The 24,247-nt window shown below is 39.3% G+C and overlaps 3 protein-coding genes across 3 annotated transcripts; all 3 read right to left on the minus strand.

Annotated features, from left to right (window-relative positions):
• Positions 1–121: 121 nt before the first annotated feature.
• LOC142402575 (thrombospondin-type laminin G domain and EAR repeat-containing protein-like) lies at positions 122–7,560 on the minus strand. Its single transcript, XM_075488111.1, has 13 exons — positions 7,194–7,560; positions 5,844–6,067; positions 5,091–5,407; positions 4,629–4,719; positions 4,373–4,529; positions 4,148–4,279; positions 3,991–4,061; positions 3,499–3,660; positions 3,215–3,410; positions 2,879–3,111; positions 1,282–1,460; positions 1,026–1,127; positions 122–763 (listed from the first exon to the last, which is right to left on the minus strand). Exons 1-13 carry the CDS (start codon positions 7,276–7,278, stop codon positions 610–612), a joined length of 2,103 nt encoding a protein of 700 aa, XP_075344226.1. The 5' UTR covers positions 7,279–7,560; the 3' UTR covers positions 122–609.
• Positions 7,561–8,923: 1,363 nt separating this feature from the next.
• On the minus strand, positions 8,924–13,363 carry sumo3a (small ubiquitin like modifier 3a). Its single transcript, XM_075488112.1, has 4 exons — positions 13,218–13,363; positions 11,806–11,934; positions 11,574–11,645; positions 8,924–11,407 (listed from the first exon to the last, which is right to left on the minus strand). Exons 1-4 carry the CDS (start codon positions 13,236–13,238, stop codon positions 11,345–11,347), a joined length of 285 nt encoding a protein of 94 aa, XP_075344227.1. The 5' UTR covers positions 13,239–13,363; the 3' UTR covers positions 8,924–11,344.
• A 2,506-nt stretch (positions 13,364–15,869) lies between these two features.
• pttg1ipa (PTTG1 interacting protein a) lies at positions 15,870–23,820 on the minus strand. The gene is made up of 7 exons (XM_075447988.1): positions 23,583–23,820; positions 22,814–22,866; positions 22,407–22,515; positions 19,466–19,568; positions 18,604–18,669; positions 18,137–18,183; positions 15,870–16,571 (listed from the first exon to the last, which is right to left on the minus strand). The coding sequence occupies exons 1-7, from the start codon at positions 23,662–23,664 to the stop codon at positions 16,534–16,536; spliced, it is 498 nt and encodes a 165-aa protein (XP_075304103.1). The 5' UTR covers positions 23,665–23,820; the 3' UTR covers positions 15,870–16,533.
• Between the last annotated feature and the right edge of the window lie 427 nt (positions 23,821–24,247).

Genomic DNA, 24,247 nt, shown 5'->3' on the forward strand with positions numbered 1-24,247 from the left:
GTAACAATACAACCAATCACAAAATCAATTTGACAAAATTACTAAATTAACAAAGCTGGATATTATCGTATGCATAAACAACCAACAACTTTCATTCCAAGTTTAGTTTAATAAATTTCAATAAGTTACTGTCACTTTTCATTTGTAAATCTTCTACTCTGAGACAAAACGCAGAAGTCCAGCTCAATATCCCCGAGGGGACACATTTCCTAGCTAGTGAACAAACTGTCAAATGATTTTTAATAATACACATTGTTACATAAAGATTTTTCATTTTAAAGGGGCTCAGCTGTATTCATTCCTCCCATGTTTGTTTCAAAATGAGGTACATCAGTTGTTAACATAGTACTGTATGTCGGTATACATGGTTGGTCACTGTACCAAATCACACTTTAGCCAAAACCCCTGTATAACTTCTAAGAAACAAATAATCATTTTATAACATTTCTAATTTTAACAGTTTATTTGACTGTCCCATGACATTTTTGTCAATATTATATTCCTCCATGAAGGCTTTAAAATCTCTTTTACGCTACAAGGATATAAAAATACAGACAGAAACTAAATCAATCATACAAATTAAGTATATTAAGCCACACAGACACTTCTCTAGTAGGTTTTCAGTTTAAATACTTTAGAGAGCGGTGTTTTGGCACTAGAGTAGATAAGATATGACTCTCCTTTATAGCTGAAAAACTCCCAGTCACTGCACCCAATCGTCGGGAGCCAGTGAACAGGCACAAATCCTTCATATCCCTGCCACCTACAAACAAACAAACACAAATGAATCACATTAATGGACAATTAGCATCTGTTTATCAATGGATAAAGTGCCTGTCTCAAGTTATTGTTCACATGACAAAACTGCCAGGATGCTGTATCCTATCTGGCTCATAGTAAAATTCATCTACATATCAGCAGGACAGTTGTATGTTTTTAAGCTGGTGTCATGACGGGTAACACATAACAAAAAGGACTGATGAAAGATTTTGTATGGAGAGGGGAGTCGTTGACAAGTTGAATACCTGTAGAGAATGCTGTTGAGAGAGTAGGATTCTCCATTGTAGGAGTTAGCAACAACCAGAAAATATTCCTCCCTGAGGCTGAAGAACTCCCAATCCACAGCACTTGAGGGGAAGAGGAAAGGTAAGTGGTGATAATAAGTGAGTAAAATGGCAGCAAACATCTTTAAATCTATTTAAATGTTAGCAAAAATGCTTGTATGGCCTGTGTTTGTGCCATATATCTGGTATATTTCATCTGGTGACTGCACATTAATACCTGTAGGTGACAATGTCCTGGAAGCGGACAAACAGCTGTGCAGTCATGTCCAATTCATAGATAGTTGAGTTGATGGTGTACTGACTTGGTCCATTACCATGGAGTCTGTGTCCATTAGCAACAACCAAGAACACCCTATTGCCAATCTGGAACATTTCCCAGTCTGTTGCACAGAATGTCTAAATTGACAGACAAAGAGAGTCAATCAATCAATCAGTCAGTTGGATAACTGATCCCTTAGGGGGAAATTCATTGCATACTGTAGTGTAGTGGATGTGTCTACAAGTGTGGGCATGAAAGCACAAATATGGATGGTGAATAACTACATATTGAATTGTTTAAAGGAAAAATACGAATACAGAGGTGTGAGAAAGACAATAAATCTTCCCCATAAGAACACAGCATTGTGCAAATAACAATCATCCTCTGGCATGTATGATAATGCTAAGCAAGGCCAGAAAAGAAAAACCCCTGACCAAGGCGTCATTTAAAAACTTCTTGTTGGTCATTAATTTATCACTTCGATTTAAGCGAGACCCGAGGTGGTCAGTGCATACAAATATGTGCAAACATTAGCATAATAACATGCTCACTGCCATGATAATGAGATTCTAGTGATTAGAGGACAAAATGTTTATCAAAATCACCACCTTTTCTAACTTCGTTGAGCTTATTTTTGCTAGTTAGAACTAAATACGTCCCATATGGCAATGTGAGAATTATGTGAATAGTTCTGTCAGACTAATTAAAAGTGCTACAATATACGTAAAGTCTTGGAACCATCAAAAGTTGAGATATGCATGGGGGGGTGGGGGACTATAAATGTCTGTACAAAATGTAAAAGTATTCATAACATAGATCAACAGACTGACATTACATCAGTGAGCCTCACAGCTAATGTACCAAAAATGTCCAAAGTCTGTATTCTCACTCTTCTCTGATGATTTCAGGTAATTTATTTCCACCAGCCCCAAGGTGTTCTTGTGAATCTTCACATCTACCTGCGGAGTTCCCCTTAATCACACATCTCTCAGTGTTTTGTCACGTGGCTATCAATGTGTCAGCACGCCCACATCCAATGTGACAAGATTCAATTAAAGCATTCGCTATCAGTTATAAAGCACTGCCATCGCTCAAGCAAATCATGCCAAACCACACAATCTATTTTTGGCCCTGCCTTGAATGCATTTACACACTTGTTCCTTGACCCCCATCTCTTTTCCCTTTTATCTTTGTATTCCCTTCACTCTATCTTTGCAGACAAGATAGTTTTTCATACTCATCTCGGAGATACAGATCTCATCAGAGGAAATCAAAGCCCAACTGCTGAGAAGATGAATGGTATGGAAATCATCTAGCAAAGTGCTACCTTAAAGTGCTATGAAGACTAACTCCCTCCTATGCTCAAACAGCCTTCAGATTTGCTGTCAACTGTGGTGGGGTACTAAACACCTGCTTTGTAAAATGAACAAATTAATCATAATTGCAGCCTTTTTATATATATATATATATATATATATATGTATATATATATATATATATATATATATATATATATATATATATATATATATACCATTACATTCTCACCACAGACCTTGATTGTCTGGAAAACCTGGAAGCTTCCATCAACCCAAACATAGATAACAGAGTCTACAGAAGTGGTCACTCCGTCAAAGGCATTTGCAACCACTAAGAAATGATATGGTCCAACAGTGAAGAACTCCCAGTCGTAGGCCCCTGAAGTTAGCAGCATCTGGTGAACCTCGAAAGACTTTGTCGATCTGTTCCACTTGTATATCACACTGTCTATAGTGTGATTACTGTTACCTGAAAGACAATCCAGTATGAGACAGAATGGAGAAGTTTATTCATGACATTCCAGAAACCGTGAACAGTAACAGGAGGTGTTTTGTTAGATATTTCCTTTTACCATGTCTGTGATTGGCCACAGCAAGATAGGTATGCTGATTGATGTTAAATGCCTCCCAGTCTCGTGCACAGTGGGTCTGCAGAGTCTGGAACCGCACAAACCGTTTTCTTCGTTGGCTCCACTTGTAAATGACGGAAGAGTCTGATTCTTGGTTAAGTTGCTTATCGGCCCCAGAATTAGACACCACAAGAAATACCTACATCAAAACAACAAAACAATGGGAATGTAACTTCAATTGGAACTTCCGCTGAGAATTCAGTGATCTTTCCAATAAACAGTCATACCCTTTTTCCCATGATGAAATGTCTCCAAGCCAGAGCTCCCTGTGTGCTAATATTCTGGTAGTGTTTGAAACCTGATTGGGTCCAAAGATACACAGCTGAGCCAGAGGCTAGAGACCGGTGAGCCATAGCAGCCATCAGACCCACGCCAGGTACCTGAAAAACCTGGAGAGCAGATAAAAAACCATTTGTGACATGACAGTGAAAATTAAGACAAAACAAAGGCATATTAACAGCAGGTTTACGTACAGGAAATGTCATCAACAACTAACATCCGTTTTGTTTGCGATCCTATACATAGAGCAGCTCTGTGGGTTGAGCAGTTTGGAATGGGCGATTTTAAAGACCAATCACTAATTTTAAGCTGTAAAAAAGGAAAAAAAACAAATAACTTCTTTCCTCCAGAAAAAGAAAATAGTTGCGTTGGCTACCTTAGTCTTGAGAAACACAAGATCTATATCAGTTTTAAAGTGAAAAATACACAAAGGTGAATACCTCTATATCATGCGTCTCTGAGCTGGTGGTGAGGATCTGATGTTCCAACACATAGTCCAGCCTTTTATGATCTGTGTTGATGAAAAGGCAATTTATTTTTTACTTTTCAGACTAACAAGAGGAGAGACTTCCTCATATGCAGTTGTTGGTTTCTCACCCTCCATTACAGTGATCCATACTGAGCCATCACAGATGTAGAGGCCCTTCTTGAGCGGATTAAACCACAGCTGGCCTTGTAGCAACCCCGAGCATGGCCTCTCCAAGCCCACTGACACTCTCATCTCAGATTCTAGTGCATTCGTAAGACAGAGAAGTCACAGATATAGTTTCTTGTTTGTGCTCAATCAAAATGTCTTGCGAATTAAATGTTAAAAGAAATTACCATAGGAGGTTACTTTTCCATCACCCTTCTTCCCTTTGACAGGCAGATCTAGGAGCAGTGGCGGCACTGATAAAGTTGCTAGCTGGGGCTGAGAGGAAGGGCAGATTTGATGAGTGGCATCTGAGCCCGGCACCAGAACCAGCTGTCGCAGCAGACCCTGAATATGGAGCAACAGGTGAGATATTCATTTTCGAATGGGTTGAGGGGATAGCATAATTCTCAGGAATATTATCGCAATTTAAAATGTGCAGCTTACTGAAAATAGGCCCTTCCATCTCCCGCGACTACCAATGTGGAATCTGGATCCCTGAATGTTGAGGTCTGAAGGGAAAGGCCTGGAGGGAACGCTGTTTACCATAAAACATCATTACTTCTAACAGAAGCTATTTTTCCTCTGCAAATGGGCTGAAGTCCCTGCAATTAAAGTTTTTATCTCTGTTGTGTTTATGGAACTGAAACATTGTAACATGAGACGTGAATTGTATAACATTCATATGTGATCTTGCACCCTTCTGTGCGCCAAGAGGGAGTTTCCACTACAAATCATCTATCGCATACTGTCAAGACACTGTGATATGGCTGCGGGGGGCAAGCTGATTGGGAGCTGTAGCATTTTATTGTGGTGAAAGATAAACGATGCTTCAAGGAAACTGAAGAGATGATGGTGTGAGACAGAGATCAGAGAAGAGCAATGAAAAAAAAAACAAGTTTAACTTACATTTCTAGTGGTGAGCTGCAGTCCACTGTGAGCCTCATATAATTATGAGCTACAACTAAAACAAGAGTGTGCCACTGGTTATCAGCCAGCCGGATGCCTCGAAACACCCAGTGCTCCACAGCCTCTCCATGACCTTTAAAAAGAAAATGTAGGCGTTTTCGTGAGACCTTCAGTCCAAGGATGATCCGCTCGGCCTCTCCATTACTCTTGACTTGCTTCTCTCCCATCTGCTGCTCTTTTTCGGCAAAACTCTTCTCTTTCGCGGCGTTTTTTTCTGTGTTTTGTTGTTCCAGCAATGAAAAGACATATTCATTTGTCTGTGAGAGAAACAGAAACCAACCTTCAGACACATTTGGCACTGATGCAAAGTATCAAGGTACATTTACTCAAATACTGTATTGAACTGCAATTTCGATGAAGTTGTACTTTGAGTATTTAAGTTTTAAATCGGTTTTGCAATTTCGATGAAGTTGTACTTTGAGTATTTAAGTTTTAAATCGGTTTTCCTTTTTGAAAACAAAAACTACAGTAAGCCAAGCATACATTACATATACAGCATCAATACTTTAAATTGGCTCTACGTGAAAACATTGCTTGCCTGAATATTGCCTAAAAGTAGCTTACTTGCATTACAAATACTTTTTACCTGATATTGTTTCCATGTTTGATTTCAAATGCAAGAATTTCTACTTTAGCAGAGGATCATCACACTCGAGCAATCATCTAAGCTGGTATTTCCTGACAGACGCTCACCTCGGGTGCACTGCGAGTGACTTTCAGTGTCAGAACAATTGAGAATTCTTTAGGGAAAAGGTGGCAGTTTGGCAGGAGCTGGGAGGAGGGAAAGCTCATGGATGTATCAGGGCTCAAAAAATGAACACCCCTCACCCCACCAGCCTGCTTCATGCGCAGCCCAGGCACAAGTTTAGAAGTGTCCCGCTCAAGAACAAAAGACAGAAGATCCAGGGGAAGCAAATCTGAGGACGGTAAGAAAATAAAGAGAGACCTCAATTACTGAAAAACACCCCATAAACCAGTGGTTGCCAACCTAAGGGGCTTAGAGCCTCTAGGCTGCAAAATAAACAAGATGGGGCCCTGGATTGATTTAATTAAATAATTAAATAATTTAAAACTCCTGAGTTTCTAAAATATTATCATCATTGGCTGTGCTAAATTTAGAGGTACTTTTACTTTACCCGAGTATTCTCTTTCATGGTCCTTCATGCTTTTTTTTTACCTCTAGAACTACTACTGGTGCATCTAAGACTTCATTATTACTTTAGTGCATGATACTATTTTTATACTATACATCTGATAGTTTTCAGCTACAAGTTTAAGCCTACAAAACATAGGATAGGTTTTGAAATGAAAGGGTTTGCAACAGATTAAACTACCCGACAGTATTTATAGATAGAGCTGAAATGTATTATGATAATAAATACATAAGTAAATAAAAGATGTAAGGCTCTTATATTCTTTACATACATATTTCTGATTATGTTTTTATTCTTTTTTATGAAAAGAAACTCAGTTTCAGATCTCAGATACTTATCACTTTATTTTTAATTAGACACAATTCAGAAAGGGTGGGAGCTACAGCTATAAAGTAATAAATACATTCAAAGGCCCCCCACCTAGTATAGTGTGTGAGAAATAGCCCCAGGAGGTGGTGGACCTTGGTGAAATTTGGGTGCGGTTGTTGTTTAATGTGACTCTCGGTAAGACTGAGACTAATTCAGAAGAAATACTCTCAAGATAATAAGACATAAACATAAACATTCCCCTTCCATCCATTTTAATGTGCACAGGATTGGAGTTTAAGCCTAACCACATGCAATGTCTGTACTTGCTTGTGGATGTTAATTTAAGTTAATATGACACACACATCTACACGCACACACAAGCACTCCCACTATGCAGACGCAGACAGCTGGAATTATCCAAAAGAATTTTGGCTGCAGGGGCTTCCCAGGTTTCAGATGAGACCATAAACAGTCCACTGGTTAATCATTAACCGTACATCAATTGTGTTGAACTGAGCTGAGGTAATAGAGTGTAAAGTTGAAGATGGAAGAGATAGAAATGAATAAAAGTGTTTCATACCTGCACACTGTCTCCATGTGTTGGTGGTTGTGTTGGAGACCCATAAACCCAGGAGGAGGAACAGCACAGATATCAGCACTGACATTGTGGAAAATCAGTTTGCTTCAGTTGCCAGTGACTAAAAGTGTCCTCATGTTGAAGGTCTTTTGCAATTGCAGTGTATTGCTCTCTCTACCTTAAGTTATAATCGACATAACAACATTGAACATCCGTCATATTGATCCCAGTGAATATTTTCCAAAGAAAAGTATCCAGTCAAAAAACGTGATTGGAAATGGCCAAAGTCTTTCAATTGCCTACTTGATTCACATATACTTAAGTAGCAGAAGTAGAAAGTATCCCCATCTGTGCTTTGAGAAATCCACTCATCTGTGAGGAAAATCTTGCACCTGCAGCTCCTTTTAAATGCCTGAGATATGCAAATGACTAACCAGCCAGTCATCCTCCCTCAGCCACAAATCTGACAACACAGATCTGCCAGAGGGGTGATCTGCTCCACTGTGTGTGTGCGTACCTCAATGCAACACCCTGACTGACAAACAAGCAGACAGACACAATATCTGACTGCATCTGTAAAGAAAAAAAAACATCTTTTAAATCATTATCCTTAAAATACAACCAAAAACCAATAATAAAAGACATGACCCTTAGACCTCAGTATTTTCCTTAAAGTTGTAGAAACATAATATTTTGAACCTAAATATGAAACCGACTCAATTACTTGAGATTAGTTTTACACTTATAAGGACAAAATACTTTGCAAAGATCGTCTTTATTAAATAATTATTTCAACTTACTGCAGACAGTTTTAGGGAAGTGTATGGATTGTAATTTCATACAGTCTCTGACATGAAGGACTTTCAGATGTAGTGTTACCCAACAAATTTATGGAATTATCTAGAGTTGATAGACTTTGGTTTCACAAGGGGATGGGGCATTTCAGCTTGTGCCAGATCGCTTTCAGAATCCCACCAACCACCGTATTTATAAGGCAAATGCTCTCCGGCTCTCTTCTTCACATCCATATTTGGATCACAGACAACACACAGATCAGGTTACAAGATATCGACTCCGAGCCATTTTCTTTATCCATTCATCAATCTTTCTTCCTGCCGGTTATGACAGGACGTTCTTTTTTAGTTTGCAGAAAAGTTGATGTAGATTGTGCGCACGCTCTTTTCCTTATTCCTGGTTTGACTCATCAGTTCCACGACTAATCTTATCACTGTTCCATTTGTACTTAGTTCAATCATGCAGTTTTATCAGAGATCAAGGATTTTTTTTTTTTAATTAGGAATGGGAACAAAGATGAATAAAAAGATGCAAACATAGTTTTATAGTTAAATATGCAGCCACAGTGTTTAGTTTAATGCTAAATACTGAATTAGTTTGTTTTGTGTGGGAGTAAACTGCTCCACGTGTCCTTATATTAATTAAATCCTTACCACAAAGGCCAAGGATTTCCATGGCTCAGTTGCGCCATCTACTGGTCAGTACTTAACATATGAACATCCTTAGCATCAATGTTATTTTTGAGCATACATCTAAGACACGGCCCCAGCAAGAGCTGAAATGACATAATTCATACGCCAACTAAATATAGTTCAGTAACATCCAAAAAGGTTGCAGTGAGGTTGACATTGAAAACAAGAATAACACCAAAGCATTGGAACATTTTCTTTGTTTCCCCACTTCTGAGTACACAAAATTATGATGCACATGGCCGCAAATCTGAGTACCAAACTATATTTATTGTATACAGTAGTAAAAGACCACAAATAATGTACAAATCAGTAGAGAAACATAACATGACGAGACCTGGACCCCGTTCTTCATACATTACAGTGTAGTTCTGCTGAATGCCAAAGACCGCTGTCCAGCTAACTCAGTTCTTACAATGCAGGTGGAAGGCTGATTTGTTGGCATTTAAACTGTGCTCTTATTTTGTGGGAGTAAAGCTGAAATCACAATCATTACCTGTGACTGTTTCGTGCAGAGGCAAGTGGCGCAAAGACTTAACACGTCTCTGTGCCACACAAGTTTGACAAGATGTTTGTCAACGACTGAGGAAGGATGGGAGCTGGGGTCTCAGATAAAATGCCTTTCCCACTGGTCAAAGTGAACTGCACAACGAAGACTGACGGCAGGTATGTATTCATTAAAAAAAAAAAATGTCTGGATACTGGCATTGACTCAACTATTATATATAATGCATACAAAAATACAGCTGGAAAACATGGATGGAAGATAGTTTGCTATACGAGCAGAAAAAGGACTGCACCTTCCCAACATGGCTGAGGACACTGTAAGGTGAAACAACTGTTTTCTTTATTGATCATATTCACCGTTTAGGAAGTGTGACTTTATTCAGCTCTTAACCTGTCCAGTTACCACAACACTCAACTGATCAGCTGGTACCTGAAATGAAAGGTGCAGTCTTTTTTCTGATAAGCGTAACAAACTTCAAGACAAACTATCACGATCCAACTCACTCGAAAAAAGCTTCCATTTTCGCAGGGTTTTTTTGTTGTTGTTGTTTCTCTTTTCTTTTTTTTAAAATATTAACGACTAGTCGTTTCAACCACAGACCTTTTACTCTAAACTGACAAATCCGAGTTTGTGTCGGACCGTATAGGATGAAATAAAGCCAACTCGGATACCCCACATATGAAGAATGACGCCCTGTGGGCACAGAGCACTTTGTCTCCCGACCCCCATTAGCTGATCTTCCACGCTGTCCTGATATGCAACAAAACACATGCGTCTCCCTTCGATCCATAAAATTGCAAAGACACTCAAACATCTGAGATATCTCCACTGTAACACTGCAGCAAAACATTTTAAATACACACGCCGGCAACAAATGTCTCAGCAGCTGAAATAGCAGTGAGAAGTGTCTGATGTGTGGTTCTGTTGGATATCCTTGCTCAAACAGAGCTGCTCATCTTCGGAGCTCATCTAGAGGCAGTTGGCTGAGCAGTCCACCTGTGCAACAACAATACAGAGGCGAGACAGCTGACCCCAAAACAGTGCTGAGCAACAACTTCTCAGGGACAAGTCACTGGCCAATTCAATCATTAAATATACAGAGTGGATGTGTTATGTACTCTGATCAAAAGACTATCCTTACAACCCCCCCCCCCCAACCACTCCAACTAAGGATGTAGCTTAATGTTATAACTTTGTCCTCTAAATGAAGATTTTATCTGCTTGTGCATGTAGCTATATGCCCCACGGATACCCACAATTAATCGTTCTCAATTACTAGCTGTGGAAGAAGAAGCGAAATACATTGATGCAATTCAGCTTTTAAACACCTTGAAGTCCAACAGTTTTGTACTTGCAATTAGCTCCGAGAGAGATGTACATCAAACATGAAGCTGACGCTCTTGTCTTTGGATTATTGGTCCAAGCCCCACAATTTTTTTTTTTCTTTTTTTATCTAACACCCATACCAATACTTCTGTACAGAAAGAAAGAAATTAAATCCACAAGCCCTGTGGGTGTTAGTTTTTAAAATAAGAGGCAAAAGTACAAAAAACAATGCATAAGCACCTAAAATGCAAAGACAATTAAAATACATTTTTTGACAGGAAAAACAGGAGTCTTGATTCAGACAACAAAAAAGGAAAGCAACGTGAAATGATAAGCAGGCGTGTAGTAAGGTCAGATAGTGCTTCCACTTCAAAACATTTTCGTGCCCACCGACTGTGAACCCTGGACAAAAAACTCGCAGAGCATCACACCCCGATGGATGAAGCCCATGGATAACCTACTCGATACTAAACTTTCACCGGACAGTGAACCAGAAGTAGCGGGAAAAAAAACCAGGAGGAGTGGATGACGATGAGCTGTTGGTCCAATTACAGCCTGCGGGGCCCCAAGAGGAAACGGTTGTCCCGATTGGCCGGCAGAAAGACTGTTGACACACACAGAAGTTCAGTCCTGACTGAGACGGTACATAAACAGCTACCTACACCCCCTACACGCCTGGCGAAAAATCATGACGGACATCTTTAAACTGAGGAAATAATAATAACAATAATAATAATAATAATAATAATAAGCTGAGGGGAGCGATGGGGAGGGAGAGACAGTGAAGGTGGTTGAGGGTGTGGTCTGAAGGTGGCCGTCAATGAGGTGGGTAGGGTTTAGCAGCGCCCCCCAGTCTGCTGCTGGAAAACATCTATGGTGTCTTCATCTTCCATCTCCAGCTGAGAAAAGCAGAAGAACGGAAGGGGATTTAATGCGAGTCATCAAACTGTGAAATCAGTGTTACATAAACTGAATGAAGGGCTTTTATAATCCGTTGCTACTGCATCGGAAGGCGTTTTCATTAGGGTTAAAGGCAAGGATAAGCTGACTAGCACATAATCATACCTGTGCGGGTGTATCCGTCTCATTGATAGGCTGGCCATCAAACCTGAACCTGATCTGCCTTATTGAGAGACCCTAAAGACAAAGAGAAATAAAAGATGAACCCATGTGCACACAACCTTTGGTACAAGAACAACAAACCGAGTAGTGCAACCATTCAGCAGGCCTTGAAAATGTACTACAATACATGGTGTTGGAGGAATTTAAAAGCCACCCAGGCTGGCTTTCAGCTCACCTGTCGTTCACAATACGCCTTCATTAGTTTGCTGAGCGGCGTGTGTCTTTTGATTTTGAACTGGACCACTGACCCATCTTGCCCTGCAACCTTGAGGTTGATGTGATCATTCTCGGTCTTTACTCCCTCCTGCAGAGGCAAACATGTTTAATATTGTGAAAACCAGCACACAGTATAACCCAATAATAAATGAGACACCGTAGTCTGGAGCTTACAGTCGAGTCCTTTAATGTTACGAACAGTTTGGGACATAAAATGTAACTTCAAAGAAGTCAAGATGAGACACTGACATGTTGAAAAAGAAATGCCAACCTATTCAGAATATATTCTAAACAAAGCCAACTTGCACTGGGAGGAAAAATACAATATACTGGTTGAGTTTTATGGCCCAAACACGACAGACATATAAGCTTTAACGTTATTACGTAAATTCGTTAACATATCTTTTTGATTTGTTGCCAAAATGTTGCTTCCTGCTATTACACGCTGGAACAAATATTCAATACTTTACCAAAAACCAAATGATATTCAGATACAAAAAAAAAAAAAAAAAACAACAACAACAAAAAAAAACAGGGTCTTAAGTTTAGATGACTATTAAATCAAACAATGCGTATGTGTCCATTTCAATCGAATAAATCTATTTTTGACTTTTTGTGTTACAACCTCATCTACCACAAATTTTGCCGTTTATTTGGTTGACCATGTGCAAATGCTTCAAACTACATAGTACAACGTAAGGAAATGGGTAGGAGAAAAAGCAGAAAGTATTATTACGTTGTATTGAATCTTAATCAGGTCACAGAGCATTAGGGGGTTCCGTTTGTTTCTGGCAGTCCCAGATGCTAAAGTTAGCACGATTAGCTCCGGGCTACAGTGGCAGGCACGCGAGCCCTTCAGGACGGATGGAGAGTTTCGCTGCCGGCTAACGTTGCGAACAGCTTTGTTTTGTTGTACTGCGGTCAAATGAGCATTGGCTTTATAAAAAAAACACGACTAAATTGTGCGGCCACTATTGTTTTAAAACGAGTGCGTCACCTCCATTTGCGCACTTTTGCCACTGCGGCAGTTGCAGCGTTGCGGACATAGCGTGGTCCCGTTTCGACAAAGGGAGAAAAAAAAAACCGCAAATGACAATCATGGTGCAACTGACGTTTCTTCCCATTACCTTTGCAACACGATTTAGCGGAACAACATATGTCCAAATACCATCAGCTCTGAGCAGTGTAAGCGTATGCAAGGCTAGCCACGGTTGTGCGGGAGCCCATTCATTTGCGAAACAAACATTGCGCCGATTTAGAGAAACGTGCAAACCAGGCCATTTTAAGATTGCACATCTGAGAAACGGTTTCACAGGAGCCCGACTCAGCCATCGTACCAAATAAAGAGCTCTTTAGGCGTCAGTAGCTTACCTTTGGCTTTTCCTCCGACATCTTTGCGGTATTTTGTGTTGGGAGTTTCACAATACTCAGTTACAGGGCTTTATTTGTCCTCCTGCCGCCTTCTGTCCTCTCTTCTCCCCCCCACTTACGGGTACGCGCACAGGACCGCTGTTACAAATACGCGATTGGTCTGAAAAATCCACGTGGGTTTCCTGTCGCGGGGGCGCGGACGCGGGAGCGCGCATCTATGCAAAATACTCGATCACGCGAACTGAGGAAGCAACGCAGGTCATTTTGAAGGCTCTATAATTGATCAAAAACGCTGCATGTGGATTCAATAGACACTTTAGTTAACACTCACAGAAGTCAAAGCACATGACTGCATCTCAAAGCAAATGGTCTACATGTAACTTAGATTCACATACCTTTGGATTACAGGTCAATTGGCTGAATGCGACCATGAATTTTTGGCATACTTAACCTTTGCTCAGGGTCAATTTTTAATAAGCCAGGTTTGATCTAATAAATGCTGCCACTTTTGGTCGGTTTTGGGGTGTGTGCTTTTGGCTAGTTGGACTGAGAATTGGTACATCTATTTCAGCACAATGGCACGCTCAAACTTGTGCTCCAGAGGATCAAAGGTTCCTCCGAACCAGCTCCTAAAACTTCTCCGGGTGTGTTGACAGCCAACGAAGCAAGTAATGTGATCTGAATTTGGCCGAGATACAGACCTAGCTCAGTTCCTGTCTATTCTGAAACCTCTGTCATGCCTTTTTTGAGCAAAGTATTCTTTCTTGCCTGTCTGGGGCCATTATGTGAAAAAAAAAACAACATTTGGGTGGTTTTCAAAAAGTGATGTTATTTCAATGATACGTAATAGTCAACTTAAAGAAAATTCATATGGGATGAAAAAAAAAAAGACTTGACCAAAAAGGAAGCACAAAGTAAAATCTTGACAAAATTATACTAAATACTAAATAATGAACCTTAAATTGTGTGCATACGACTTTTGTTATGAACAATCCTGGCATGAAACTGCTCTAGAGAGGGCTGAGATATCACAGTTCACCACACTATTTTTGCTTTGAAGTCACTTATATTTTTGTGGGCTTTTTATGGTGTCTTTGTTACCTCTACAACATGCCAACAATTTCATGCGTATGGCCATACATTTGCAGGGCTCACACTGGGATCTGTTTTGACAGTGGTGTTATATCCCTCAACTCTAGGGGCAACTAAAGAGCAAAAAAAAAAAAACCTAACTTCACTGGTGTTACTTTAAGACATTTTTGAGGTGCCAGAGAATGGATTACCTGGATATGTAATGTTCTGCTGACAAAAAAAAAAAAAAGGGTTGTACAACTGTATTTTGTCATCCATCATAAAGCCCAGGCCATGACTTGATATGGTCAAAAGAGCCATAATATCTATTGGGCTGTGTTTTGTGTTGATAGCTGGATTGAAGGACTGCCCACAACCAAATAAGTGTAATGCTTTGGTTTTAAAAATTGTGGTAAATCATGTCATATTTGATAACACATAAAAATGAAAACCCTGTATTTTTATTGATTACTACTTAAGTGGGTCAAGTCAGCTACTGTATAAGGTATATTTTAGAATAATAATTTCAGGTGCTTGATAAGAAGTTTCCCATTTATAAAAAAAACAAAAATCAATCACATCTTTAAATATTTGATAATATTCATAATTTTATTATTGTGTGATTTGGTAAAAACCTTCATCTTATAAGCATCACATTGAATTTATCACCAAATAGCAAACAACCTGATTTTCCGAAAGCCTCCCTTTAAAGAGTGATAGCACCCAGCTCTACAAATTATATGACGAGCTTAAGGTTCGGTTTCACCATCAGTTTTGACTCAAGCTGTGAGATACTGCTCTACTTGTATAATAACTAGTAGTGTTTTAAGATTGTGTATTGCACCTTTAAGTTTTCAATAGGTATTTCAACGCTTTATTTCTTCAGGTAAAACTCAAGTGCTGCCTAACCCTGAAATGACCAAAAAATGATTAAATACCTTTGAGACAGATGCTTGAATAGCAAAGCTATTAAAATGTAACCACAAAATACATTTTTGCATAACACATAGCTGCCAGAAACCCATTTTCCTCCAGTGGAGCAGAATTCTTGAACAGCAACCTAACTGGAACGTCCAGAAAATATGAGGTGTCAGGTGCTTAGAGATATGGCTACGGCAAAGACACAACCAGTGGTGTTCAAAAATAACTTTTATATTTAGGACATTGCTCATCAATTGAGGTTTTTGCCAGTGTTTTGAAAGAAGTGTGGTAATGTATGTAAAAGACCCAAAATCCTATTAGGAAATCTTTTTAGGCGTTTTAAAATATTCATTCAACAAAATCTAAAAATGTAGAGTAAGCAGGTGAGTTAGGAGAACAACCCTCTGCACTGTAATAGTTGTTTAATGATTCTCCATATATAAATATGGTCCTCAGAGTAATTCGAAAGTCACTTTTGCAATGTTAAAGATTTGGATTTGAGCTTCAGTAACTTCCTGGATCGTCTTAAAGGGTTGTATTCGTGTGGCAATAGAAGAAATTCTGAGTACTGCAGTTTCCCTCACAATGGGTGGAGCGTAACGCAGTGTGCAACCGAAATGAGGAGATTCAAAAAAAGTACACTACAGGACACAACAGATATATAGAATCGGTCTAAAATCTTTTATTCGTTATGAGTCTTCACAGGATACATATCCAATACAATTAGGCTAAAGTTATTTATGATTATGTAACAATCACGGATGAAGCCTTCATATTAAGGTATGAACATATTCTGCAGCTACGTGTTAAAAAGTCATTGCCGTTAGATGAAAATGCTTCAATAAAAACTGGCTTTAGAAGTTTGAAACAAGAACAATCACACAAATTACGAAAAAGAAGCATTGAACCCCTCTAAAATCAGCTGCAACTCAGCAGCAAAAGCAATATGAGAATGTTTAGTTACAACAGATTTTCAAGAATTTTTCAGATCCTAAACTGACATCTACCAATTCCGTGCAAATAAACTAAAAGACAAATAAATAGCACAAGTAGATTGATGCTATAGGAGCCATATGATCATTTTGAAGAACACTGCAGTTTCTGGTTCCAGCCTCTTGGGTTATGACAGTGCAGCATTCTTTGAATGGACATGTTCATCGGCTGTATGATGCTGGAGGCTGCCTCTACACAACTACTATCACTTGCTAGAGATTTCCATAGTTACAGTTTACATTTATTATTAGGTCCTATATATTCTCACAACCAAAAGACAGGCTGCGGTTTATCAGCTGTGTCCATGAAGTAAAATCTCAGGTCATCAATCTCATGCAAATTTGGAGTATGGATTTTGCCCACCCAGACCTAGAAAAATAAAACAATAAGTAAGACAAATTTGCAGAATTTAAATGATTAGTTAGACATTTTGAGATATGTACATACTGGTTTTCTTGCTTAGAATTAGATTAAAGGATCAACACCATCAAGAGATGGTTAGCTTAGTATAAAGACTGCAAAGAAGAGGAAACTGCTAATTTCAAAGGCATTTTAGATAAAACATGATTACTGCTGCATTCAATGGGCTCTGCATCCTTGGAAGTTGGAGTAAAATAAAAAAAGTTCTATTTTTTCCTCTCCTTAATTTGGAGGAGACGCAAATAGAACCACATAATCTCTTCCTAAATTCTATTGATCATGCGGGTATTTGTCTTCGCACTCAAAAGTTCAGCTGCGTGCTGCACATAAGGTGTACACCGACACAACAGCTTGGTGCAGAGCTCTGGAAGCCCCATCACTATGTCTGACGGTAAGAAAATCCACCTATAAGCAGCTGTTAATGTCATTAAGTAGTTTGGTATATCTTGTTTCATACATGAAATTTGTATTTGTGATTTTGAAAAAATATATTTATATATAAAATCTTGGAGAAGATGGAGTCAGCCCAACAATTTGTTTTAAAGGGATAGTTCGCCTCTTTTGACATGAAGCTGTATGACATCCCATATTAGCAACATCATTTATGAACATAGACTTACCCCCTGCTGCGTCCTGTGAGCCGAGTTCCAGCCTCGTTTTGGAGTTGACGAAGGTAGTCCGGCTAGTTGGCTGGGGACACAAAAATAAAGCGTTTTGCTTTTCAAAACAATATGCGTTCAAAAGAGTGATACATTTGCATCACAAAATCGTTGTCCAGGAAAAAGTCAGACCTCACATCGCTTGGCGCTATTTTTGCCTCCCTTGATATCAATGCATCCAATGTAAACTGTGCAGACCGAAGAGCAGACCGAGCAGTCCCCTGCTTCCGAGCGGTAAACACCGTAACAGGTGCGGCTATCGCTAGGTGGCTGGACGCATTGATATCAAGGGAGGCAAAAATAGCGCCAAGCGATGTGAGGTCTGACTTTTTCCTGGACAACGATTTTGTGATGCAAATGTATTACTCTTTTGAACGCATATTGTTTTGAGAAGCAAGACGCTTTATTTTTGTGGCCCCAGCCAACTAGCCGGACTACCTTTGTCAACTCCAAAACGAGGCTGGAACTCGGCTCACAGGACGCAGCAGGGGGTAAGTCAATGTTCATAAACGATGTTGCTAATATGGGATGTCATACAGCTTCATGTCAAAAGAGGCGAACTATCCCTTTAAGTCCTCGTATTAAACGAAGATACCTGCCTGCAAGGTATATTGTTGCATTTACCATACAAACACAGTATCACCACACAGTACAGTTATTTTCTCATGTAACTCCAAGCAAGAAAGCAAATAAGCACATTTCCCACAATGTTTTAATGAAAGTATTCCTTTCTAAGGAACTGAACCTTGTCAAGTGTACAAAACATTTCTCATTGTGTAGCATTTATTTATTCTCTCACATGTACACACGTGCATGTACGAATATGCAAGTGTGATAACAATGAACAAGGCTCACCATATTTCTGCCTGATTTCCTGATGTCTTTGTTTCATCTCAGCCCTCCTATAAAGCAGAGAAAAAAAAATCCTCCCATGAGTCAGACTGAGACTTATATTTCTCACTTCCAGGAGTCATGTGGCCACAAACCCGTTTTGGCTGATATGACGTGTGCATTTTTCCCTCGTCCGCATGATGTCATGAAAGGAAAAAAAAATAACGACTGGCAATGCAACAGGGGCCGCAGGTGCTAAACACGGTACACATATGTAAGCCCCATAGTTCTAATTGTTGTGCTACTGTACGAGTGTGTCAAGTTAAAGTAAAGACAATGGTGTACTTTATTTACCATGTTTTTGCAGCAAAATTGAACAGATATAAAGATGTCTTTGTAAATTATATTCATGCAAAAATCAAAAGCAGTCGCGAAAGAACAATGAACTTTGTTAGAAACTCTATGTTACTTTAAACTATTTTAATTCTCACCTTTCCTCCTGCTTGGTTTTCGTTTTAGTCTCCTGTTTCTGCATTTTTGCATCAAATCTTTTGGATCTTGAACACACAAACACAAGATCAGTTTTAAGCAAGGATTCATTGAGGTCCAAAAGAAATGCACAGCATGTGTCTCCAGTGCTGACATGTTAACCACACCCAAGCTCAAAGAAATAAGTAGTTTGTAGCTGCATTTGGAAACAGACATGAACGGGGTTGAGATGGGATCAGGATCAATCTCAAACTATTTCAACTACTCCTGAGTCCCAACTGATATCAGGACAGCTGAGTCGCTACCCATCTTTCGCCGCAGGCTGAAAACCCACCTCTTCAAGGAAAACTACCCTCCTCTGTCCTAGTTCCTTACGCACTTATTGTTTCCTCCACCACTGGCACCCTCTATATTTTCATTACCCCCTACCTGAACCAGGGTTTGAATCCCATTCCTGCTTTTCTTACCTCTTTTATTTCTCCCCCTACCCAAACCAGGGTTTGCATCCCCACCCCGCTGTGACTGGTGTGCAGTTGGTGAGAGGCTGAGGTATCTGACTTATCGCACTTACTCTAGCACTAGTTATGCTCTTAGCTGTTTGGTATTGGAAGGAAATGCACTTATGATTTCTTGTGACCTGAAGTTCTTTTGCCTACCGATGTTGAACGCACTTATTGTAAGTCGCTTTGGTTAAAAGCGTCTGCAAAATGACCGTAATGTAATGTTATGTAATGTGGAATAAATTCTGTTAAAAATTCTACACACTAAAAAAAAAAGTCAATATGCAAAAGTGTTTTTGTGATTCTGTGCATTTGCTCCTTGTAAATGAGATGTTTCAAATGAAGAAGCACACTGGACACTTACCCAAACCTTTCACATTTGCAGCAGCAGAACAGACAGACCAAGAAAGCAATGATAATAACTCCACCAATCACTGCCAAGGTAATTATCAGCGTCTGGAAGTTCACTAAAGAAAGAATGGCAAAGTTATGCAGGAATGACCAAAAACAGATTGACCTTCAAGATACAAAAACATGTTCTATGTCCTCTTATTGCTCTCATTTTAGTTTCCTCCTGTGCATTTTCTCAGAGTCATTCGAGAGCTGTAAATGTATGTCTTCAGGGAAGTTAGAAATACCACACTCGTGTTACTTAGTTCATTCAAAAATAAAATGATTGAATACAAGGGGAGCATTAAATTGAACATAAAAACATTTCCATATTTGCTACTTAACATCCAAAAGAAACTTGGAACATTTTGAACAGTCACAGTGATAGAATTGTTGTGCCTTCGCCTCGATGGCAGCAACAGCTTTTAATTCTTTCTAAAAAATCTACTTAACAGCTGGAAAATGCAAAACTTATATTATTGGTGAGAACAGGTAAAACATGAAGTGGATTATACTGTTGCTGCAGAAGTACAGTCATGGAATGATTGGCATTCATTCACCTGACTAATCTGTTCTACTTTAGCTGGTCTCATGCACACTAATGGCTTCTTCCCCCCCAGTGGTTTAATCAGCCATGGTGGATATGAGAGATAGCCTTTCTCATATCGGTTGCAGCTTATTGGTCTTTTTGTCTTTAGTAAATCATACATGCCAGACACAGGGGAAATCAGCCCTGCATCAGTGTGTGCTTACACGCATCAAGTCAGCAATGTGGAATCAGCGGTCACTTAAAGCATTTCTACACTGTTGCTCGTCTCTACTAAAATCCTGATTTTATCCACTTTTATAAATAAAATGTCTACGCAGCAAATTTTGGCTATACTTAATGCATTTTAGAACATTAAAAGCGTCCGAATGTTTAACGTTTTCTCACACAGTTCACAGTGTGAGACATATTTTAGTTAATAACTCAGTTCGGCTCCGATGCATACAGTATATGCTTTTACAAGAACAGTGGTCTAATCAAAAAGCCCAGGGAACTCTTAACCGTAGCCCCATCCAAAAGTGCATGAATCTGTGCTGAAAGTCGTGTTTATACAGCACACCATTGTCTAGAATGAGCCCAAACAATGACAAACAGCCACAGACCAAAGGTAAACTAATGTAATAGGAGAGAGACTTTTATACAAAGTGAAGTTCCTGTGAAGACTGGTATGTGACTGAAGCCAGCCCATTAAAGGTGCTCTTTATAAAAAGATTAAAACCCCATCTAAAATATAAAAAAGAGCCAAGATATCCCACTGAGAAACTGTAGGGGCGAACCAGATTTTCTTGTAATACAACTTTGTACCACTAGATAAGACGTAAACCACCTCAGTGTCTAGTCTGCTCTAAATTCAACAGACAAAGAAGGGAAAGCAGCCCCCTGCGCTGTTGGACGCACACAAACTAACTACGAACTTTACCTTTACCTGTCCCAACATTAAAAAAATAACTAATTCAGCACCAAAGACACAAAATGAGAGAAAGAGAAAAAAAAAGCAATTACTTTTTTTTTCTTTACTGATGCCAGCTTCTATTTTGGACAGGCAAAAACTAGAATCTAGTGCTGAACTTTCAATACTTTTTCTGCACTTGTAAATATAAAACTTGTGCTGTCGACTTTGTAGACAGCTTATGTTGTCGCTATATATTTTGAGCCGATTCAGCTGGTTGGCTGCATGTATTCATACAGAGCTGAGCTGCCTCTGATATGTGTGAAGAAACAAAGAAGAACAGCAGCAGGTAAATGGGGACATAAGTCAGAACCCATATGTGAAAAGGGCTACAGTTTTTATAAGTTTGCTCACATGTTTGTGCTAGAAACTTAGCTAATCGTGTACTAGCGTACTTGTGTAAAGGTAACGGTGTTATTATGACCAGCCCACACAGTGACAGCAGCATGATTAAAATTAGTACATGTTCATCTTATTGTTAATCGTTTGTTGGCTGTTCCTCTTGATAAATTCTTTAAATTTCTCTAAAATTAAAGGAGGCAGAAGTAATCAGCAGGCAACAGAGCCAACGATGAAGATATATTCAGTAACAATGAGGTGTAAAACCCAACAAATAAAAGGTTTTTGTTTATATTGCTTACTTTAAAACAAAAACAAAAAAAACACAGCAAACAAGTCATTTAATACGAGCCAGTATTGTTGTTTTTTTTGATAATCCATCCATCCATTTCCTATAGGCTATCCACTTTATACTATTCAATCCTATTGAGAGTTGCAGGCAAGAGTCAGGGTATGCGTTTTATGTTTTTCTTTTTTTTAAATAATATAAATATGTCAACCTTTAAAAAACTGGGGCCAGTAAATCGAGTCAGTCCTCACCTTAAAACTAAATATGGAAAGTAAATCAAACAGATAATTCAGTCATTTAAATATTCAACATATTAAATTCAATCAGAACTAGGACTTCAGTGTAATGGACAAATGTAATATTGCTAAGTGCAAGCTTGTTTAACTTGTTTAGCTTAAGATAAGTACAAAGATACAAAGCAATCCTGATTAGCCGCTCTACATTAGAGCCACAGAGCTGACACAGTTCCTCTGCAGTATACATGACTTGAACACTGTCTCACACGGTCTACAGTGTGGGACATACTTTGGTCAATAACTCGATTCGTCTCCCATGCTTGTATTCAAAGACAGCGGTCCAAGTTAAACTGTCAATTTTAACTTTAACCATAGTTTGATTCAGCTGTGCATTTGAACACAGTGTTTTGTCAAAGAGACTGATCAAATGCAGATGTTAGTACCAGAACTTCAAAACTGCACTTCAGTGCAGTAATCAATAGAAGGACTCGTAGTTGTCATGGATATATGGTGCGATAAGCTGCGTGTATGTGTGAGTGTGTAAGCGTTTCTTACTCCAGCAGTGCCCCCAGCGGGCGTCATTCAGTGGGCAGAGTGCATGGGGCGGAAGAATGGTCCGCACTGGATATGTTACACATGACTTAGTTGTGATGCACCATAAGCACTGTCAAAAAGAAACAAAATTTGAGATATTCAGGCCAAGTGTTAGATGAACTGAATGATGAACAGACAATACAAGACGGGGGGGAAGGTTGGGAGGGGATGTCGGATCAGTTACTCCTCAAACCAGTCTAACAGGTGTAGAGGCAGAGGAGAAGCCAGCAGCTACACTTCCTCCACCAGGGCCACTTTTTCCATTCACACACACACACACACACACACACACACACACACACACACACTGTATGAGACCAGAATGAGATCAACTGAGCAGAAATAAAAGGCTTTCTGCTTGGACTTACCGACACATTTCTCAGACATTCCTCACAGCTTGTCACATTTTTCTCCTCACACGCTGTAGGAAAAAAGTATGTTCAATAAGGGGAAAAAAGTGGACCAATTTAATTTAAGACGATTCCTTAAAACATACAAACACATTGCCTTCTTAAGGGAAAGTACAAGTGACTTTACTATAGGACAAATCAGCTGAAAACTTGAGGGTATGCGAGTGTTCGGTTTGCACTTTTTTGTAAGCACTGCTAATCCTCCTGGGACGTTTTCTATGGAGACAGAGCACAGTAAACACTTACAGTCTGGACCAGTCATATTACTTCCAGGAGGCAAACAGCTGAGTTTGTGTTAATGCAGCAATTTCTATCTGTAAAACAAACAGCCCTCTTCTTTTGTGGTCATTTTGTTTGTTGCTGCTTCCTCTGCTCTTTTCACTCTGAAACAATTATATACCCAAAGGGAATAAGGAGGGGCATGAAGAGGCTCATTGTTCAAGATAATGTTTACTTTGTTTTTATGCGTAGCTTTAGAAGCAGAAATGAGAAATTTGCCTCGTATTTTATCAGTCCCATTAATTCAGACACAAAGTTACGGAGCAAAACTGCCAAATGAGAAACTGTAAATCAATTCAGGGTCAAATAAGAGACAATAAAACTATGAGGATTTAGTAGCCTACACCTTCATTTCTAGAAAAAAAATCTTGAAGTCGATAAATGCGCCCAAAGGAAAAGGAGAAGTGATTTATTTCCCGTCACCTGCCACCACAGTCCCCATTCCTACCTTGGCCAGGTGTCGAGTCGGCGAAAACAGTTGCCAAACCGAGGACAAGAAGGAGAGCAGGGAATAAAATCCGCAAATCCATTATCCAGGCTCTTCAACGACGCAGGTTATTCTCGATGTTGTTCCTCTTGTTTTCACACTATGTTTGCGAAGCTCTGAAAAACACGAGAGAACGAAATGTTTTGGCTGCCCGGATCGACGGCAGAAACTCGAAATGCAAACTTGCCGAGAAGGAACTGAGCACAATTTGTGACGCACGCTCGTTACGCACCGAATATAAAGGCGTCGTCAGTGGTGGAAAGCATTCTTTTGAAATACATCATTCGAAATATCTGAAGAAGTGTTTAATAATTATACTTAAGTTAAAAAAAACTACTCATCGTTCTCTGCAATATATATACTGTATGACTTTATTAGATTGGTAAATATGTAGCCTACACTTTTCTGCACTAGTTGAGTGAGTATGTCTTAATCATTTTAAAAATACAGCCCACACCTGTGTTGTTATATCGTTTGGTTCCCAGCTGTGAGTTGAGCTTCCTGAGGCTCAGATTAATCTGATGGCTGTGAAGTGAGATGATTATTTGGAGAGGAGTTTTCTTAAAAACGTTTTATATTTATTGTATTTTCTATTTCATTTTTAGGTGGGTTGTAAAGAGAACTAT

This window comes from Odontesthes bonariensis, chromosome 17 (genome assembly GCF_027942865.1).
Source record: "Odontesthes bonariensis isolate fOdoBon6 chromosome 17, fOdoBon6.hap1, whole genome shotgun sequence".
NCBI classification, from domain to species: Eukaryota; Metazoa; Chordata; class Actinopteri; order Atheriniformes; family Atherinopsidae; genus Odontesthes; species Odontesthes bonariensis.